Source organism: Syngnathoides biaculeatus, unplaced genomic scaffold (genome assembly GCF_019802595.1).
Source record: "Syngnathoides biaculeatus isolate LvHL_M unplaced genomic scaffold, ASM1980259v1 ctg203_pilon_pilon, whole genome shotgun sequence".
Classification (NCBI taxonomy): domain Eukaryota; kingdom Metazoa; phylum Chordata; class Actinopteri; order Syngnathiformes; family Syngnathidae; genus Syngnathoides; species Syngnathoides biaculeatus.
In genome coordinates this window covers 3655-9320 of record NW_026907458.1, presented here as the reverse complement: position 1 = coordinate 9320, position 5666 = coordinate 3655, and the positions used below count along the sequence as shown (strand labels likewise).

Here is a 5666-nt window from a genome sequence, read left to right as displayed (position 1 = left end):
TCACGCCACAGAAAAAAAATTATCATGGTATGGTTTTGAGGACATTTTACATTTGGCCTTTGGACCATGGACAGATACTCAGGAGAACAACGCTGTCATCGATTCCTGGAGGCTTGAGGAAGCCTTTAAAAAAAAAAAAAAAAGAATATGAGAGTCCAATTTGGGGGAAAAAAAAAGCCTCCCATTAATATAAACATAGACACATATAATTAATGGGTATATTGCTCTGTGGCGCAATGGAGAGTGAGTTGGACTTTTAGATTAACAGTGTAGTAATTCAAAGGTTGTAAGTTTGATTCCCACCAGAGTCAGTCTTTCACTGGAAAGAACGTGTGTTTCCTTTGGTGGGTAAAATGTTGAATCCAAACTTTATGTGCATCGATGTTCATTGGGGGAAAAAACATACTGATGAGAAAATGAGTCTTTGTGAAACAATGAAGCTTTTAGCAACTTGTCGAGCTCAAGAAGCAATGAAGTGTTTCTAGCCAATTTGATAAAACTTCATTTGAAGCACTGAATCTCTCAAAAGCTACGACCCCCACTTTGCAGTGTCTCATTTCGGACATGAGAATGAAATCCCCAAAAAGCTAATTTAGTAAATAGTTTCATGCTGTGCCTAGAGGGGGGGGGGGGGGCGTGTGGTGGTACTGTCATGATCCTGCCCCTTCCAGCCCGGGCTGTGCGGGTGCGCTAATTGGGAGGCACAGCCTCCCTGATCGTCAACCCGTGTGTACCGACCACCGCTGTTCTCCGACGAACCCGTAAACCTGACGCCTTTGACACTTCTGCTTCCTTGATCGATCTATCGTTTGTACCGAATCTAGGCCTGCCCGCTGACCTGGATCTACGCCCGATGTCCCAACTACCGCTGCTTGCACCTGACTGTGCCCAATCCCCGACGGGAAACCTGCAGTGTTTGTTTTCTCTCTTGTAACTCTGTTGGTGCATGGAAGTTATTCTTTTTTCCACAGGAGAAGGTGTATTCCCGTGATCAGATAACAGACACCCACCAAGATTAGTTTCCTACGAATAACCGTGCCGATAATTCGATATGGGCGATACCAAACAAAAACCTGAACTGGAAGGTTCCCTCCAATCTCCCCCATTGCCGGCCGTGGCATTTGTCGGCATACGGATGGCTCTATATGCCGCGAAAATGCGTCCGCCAACTAAACATGCGGGCGGCCTTTGCTAATGCGGTCGGGCAAATAGAGTGCGGAGATAACTCGTGGTCGCTGCGGCCCATCGTTCCCTTTCCCCACTATCGATCATGATCCGGAACCGTTACTCCGGTTATTATAATCTCCTTTCTTCGAAGCAACGGAGTCTACACCTTGAATGCACACCCCTGATCACGAGCCATAAAAGCTCTAGTGCTGGCCGAAGCTCGGAGAGCTCCGGTAAGGCCAGCCAAACAATGATGCCCACGGGTTCAATTTGTATTGTGGGCTTTTTCCACTACAAGCCTGTGTTTGCCTTGCAGACAGCAGTGCATGGGGCCACGTTTTGCCATTCCACCTGAGTAATGCTGAAATTCTCCTGCCCCTTGACATATCTGGCATTCATATAGAGTGGACAAGCTGTAACATGCAGGCAGTGAGCGCAGAGAGGAGGACACACCTGACTCAGGGCTCTCCTCATCCTCTGCTTCTCCTCATCCTCATTCTCATCCTCATCCTCCTCTCTGTCCATAGAGCTTTCTGTCGGAGCACTAGCTGCCTCTGTCAGCACCAGTTCTAGATCCTGGGCTTTGTCTATGGCCTCTGCCTGCTCTACAAGATAAGCTTCAGGGCTATCCAGGTCAGGTTCTTCCCCGCTCCATTGCTGCTCATCAAGAGCTGCCTCTGCCTTCCTCTTTCCTCCTCATCCTCCTCCTCCTCCTCTTCAACCTCCTCTCGTATTCAGCTGTAAGAGCCTCCATGGTCTCTTCTTCGTAAAAAACAGGATGAGAGGGGGACACATTAAGACTACAGGCAACATAGAATTGGGCAGTGTGAAAACATAACCAATGGGGAGACACTTTGAGATGATCCAAAGTGATCACACATACACACACGTAGGCATGGTGTATTGCTTGTTCTATGATTTTTACCCTATTGGCTTTCAGCAAGTCTGGCACTTCTAATTGACTATTTAGTATGCAGGTCCTTATGGTCCTGTAAAGATCAGTCATGCTTTCCTTTTTTTTTTTTTTTTTTTTTTTACATCCAACCATGCCTCATCCAATTTACTTTACATAAAGTATGGAAAGTCTTGTTGAAGATAAAAAAAAAAGCTGTACTCCAGATCAATATAAAACGCATCCACCAAGCCAAACACATTACTAAAGAGTAAACAAGAGACAACAGCAACAGACTGATGCTATTTTTTTTCACGTTTGTCAGCATGTGTTTGGGTAGGTCATTTGACCTTTGTAAGCCTTGGGTCACTCAACTGTTAATTGATTGGTATATTATTCTGTTATTATAGCCACCAAAAACACCTTAAGTCACATATTCCTTTGTCCACTGACGGAATCTCATTAGAGCTGTCCTCCTTTATTGGAATGCCCCTACAGTGTGTTGAACTAAACATGATTGCAAACACAGGTAGCAATGCTTTCGGGAGACGTAAATGATAAGAATGTGATGGTTTACAAATCTGAAATCTCTCAGATTTACAGCAAATGGACATCACAAAGACATACAAACAAACAAAGATGACGGACCAAGTGATGAATGGAGAGAAGGAAGGAGGAGAAATGCTGGGACCAAGGCACAACACAGATGAGGGAGAGGTTCAAAAAGGAAAAGGAACGAAGGGGTTGAGAGACGGAAAAAAGGAACCGTGCTTGGTTCACCTTCAATCTGTCTAAAGACCACAGCCTGCCCCATGGGGCGGGCGCCCGAGTGCGTCCACTCTGGGCTGAACAAGGGGTGTTCATAGTACTCCTCGTCGGAGTGGTAGGGGTCGTCCTCAGGCACAGAAACTGAGATGGAGGGGGCGAGGAACTTGCACCTCTCCCGAGAATTTTGGAAGCGGCGGAGAGGGCCTGCCTCCTCCTCATCCCCTACATCTACAAACAAGACAGACACAAGGAGAAGAACTGCAGGGAAATCTGGACACGCACAATGAGGAATAAATAAAAGAGGATGTCAAGGAGGGGAAAAAAACGGAACATCTGAAACAAAAATGTCCATTTTAAAATTGAGTTGGCATTATTATTATCCCCGAATGTAACAATACAAAAATAAAGCATAATATAATAGCTGACAAAAATGTTCACTAATGGGTATTTCTATGATTTTATTCATGTAATATTTTTTTATCTGAATATTTATTTGGTGAGATTGAATAATTGTTCAGTTTACAAATTTTATGGACATATTGAATCTTGAGCTAGAAATAATATCAGTAATGTACAGAATTATAATGCGGGACTCGTGACAACTTGTGTAGCTTCAAAGTCCAATCACCCTGAAGTCATAGCATTTGGAATTCTATTGATTTGGACCTTAGAGGTTACACAAATGTTTCTTTCTTGCTTGACCTTGCTTTTTAGATGTACTTTTCGTCTTACCAGAAGCTTTGCAAAAGAAACATCAATGGTAACAGTTAAGCCAGGGTTTAAAATGGACATTTTCTATACAAGAGTTGACAGGAAATATTAGGAAAAGAAAATTTAACATTGGTAAATAAAATTCAAGGAAATCAGAAAGGGGTTACATAAAAGACATGACACACAAAAACACTGATGAAATGACTAACTAGCAACTTATTAGAGACAAGGTTATCAGGCCAGCTATATGTGCTAAAAACAAAAGCGACTATATACCTCTATTGCTTAGCTAAACAATGATATGAATGCAAGGTGAGATATGCAAAATCAGGTAATGAAACACCAACAATACTAAAACACAAAACACAGAGCACAATTTCTATTGTCTGGGATAACAAAACGTGTCAAATTGAATGCTGTTGCCATAAACCAATCTTGCTCTATAGTATGTCGCTTTTTAGGGTCCCTTTGAACCCAAAAAACACAAACCTCTCTGATGATTTCGAACAATATGACATTTGGTGGATAATAAGGCTTGATAACAAAGTTACTGTCAAACAAATCCATATCTCAATTGCCCACCAGTCCCCTAACATTTAGAAGAACACACTCACAGAACTGATTCTCACCGGCTTCAATCATATTCATATTTTGTAACATGTCTGAAGACTTGAGTCACAGATGCTCTTTTCACCATGAGTCGCGTTTACAGTGCTGGGTCATAAAAACCCAGAGTCACATACAGAAAACACTGACAGCTGCCAAAAAACAAACAAACAAAAAAACACCACGAAGAGATAGGTAACAAGGACAATAACAAGGCTCTCATATTAGTATGTGGAGTAACAGAGTGATATGTAGGTTAGGGTCAAATGGAAGAAAATTATTAAAACCAGTCCTACATGGTGATTGTGCCATTCTTTTGTTTAGAGACAAATGAAAAATGTTCAGGAGACAATCTGTGTCATTGTTTCAAAATAAAGAGGATGGAGCAGGAGAAAATCTGGGACTAGAATGAATGAAAATTAACTCATTATGAAGTCTGGATGGTCTGTTGGGACAGAGTAATCCCAAAGATCTCAGCAAATTCCAATTTGCTGATGATGCAAGTGGAGGAAAAAGTATCTATTGGAGACAGAACGTCTCGTTGTATACAATGCACACTTGTAACATTTTGGCTTACCTTGTTCAAGAGGCCCAAATTGTTCTGCGGCAGGTGAAGGAGGCGGCGACGGAGGTAAATTGGTGGTGTCTTCAACTGCATTTGAATATGGAGAACCATGATGAGCGCCTTGCAGTTTGCATTTAATTTCATAGCATTTGGATCTATTGTTGCCTTTAACAAGGATCAAAGATAGTGTGCTAATAACTGTATTTAATTTTTGTCCAAGCTGAACATGGAAGACAGCCTTGTTAGTTTACTCCTCCTTCAGACATGAAATCCAATAAAAGAGCTCCATGAAAAGTAACTGTCTTTAAAAGGCAAACTTTTTCACACAGCTCTTGTATTTCCTCTTCTTAGGTGGGAGTGTACCCTATAATGTTGTCGCTGATGTATATTTTTTGTGTATGTGGCAAACCTGAAGGCAACCTTTGACTTTCCTGCTCTCCCTTTAGCACCGCCACTGCCTCTGCAGTCACTTCCTGCACAATCCTTGCAGACACTTGTTCTGAACACAGAAACATAAATGGAAACAATGCGCTAAGTGATATTAAAAAAATGCAGTCACTACATTAGACTTTGGATTTTTATTATTACTATTAGAAGTATAATTCCCAGTTTTCTTACCATGATGTTATCCTATGAAGAATTTAATCTTTAATGTCTTGGAAGTTAATGTGTGCCTTTGTGTTTTTATTTTCTTTCTTTTTTTTTTTTTTTTTTTAATTATACCATTGAATATTCTTGGACTATACTTCAATGCTTGAACAGCAGTGATGATGACCAGATATATATTTTTTTCAATGGGAACAATCATAAACAAGAAACCACAACAAGCGGATGACCTTAAAACAGGAAATGCTATCTACAAAACTACACTGATAAATGTTTTTTTTTTCCTTTGGATGAAGTCACTCACTTCTAACGTACTTCCCCTGTGCAAACCAGTGACTGATCCTGTTCAGA

General features: G+C 41.4%; 1 protein-coding gene across 1 annotated transcript; it reads right to left on the bottom strand.

The window, feature by feature from the left end:
• Positions 1–1458: 1458 nt before the first annotated feature.
• Positions 1459–5265, bottom strand: LOC133497186 (uncharacterized). Its single transcript, XM_061813320.1, has 5 exons — positions 5119–5265; positions 4722–4796; positions 2840–3055; positions 1849–1929; positions 1459–1772 (listed from the first exon to the last, which is right to left on the bottom strand). Exons 1-5 carry the CDS (start codon positions 5222–5224, stop codon positions 1459–1461), a joined length of 792 nt encoding a protein of 263 aa, XP_061669304.1. The 5' UTR covers positions 5225–5265.
• Positions 5266–5666: the final 401 nt, after the last annotated feature.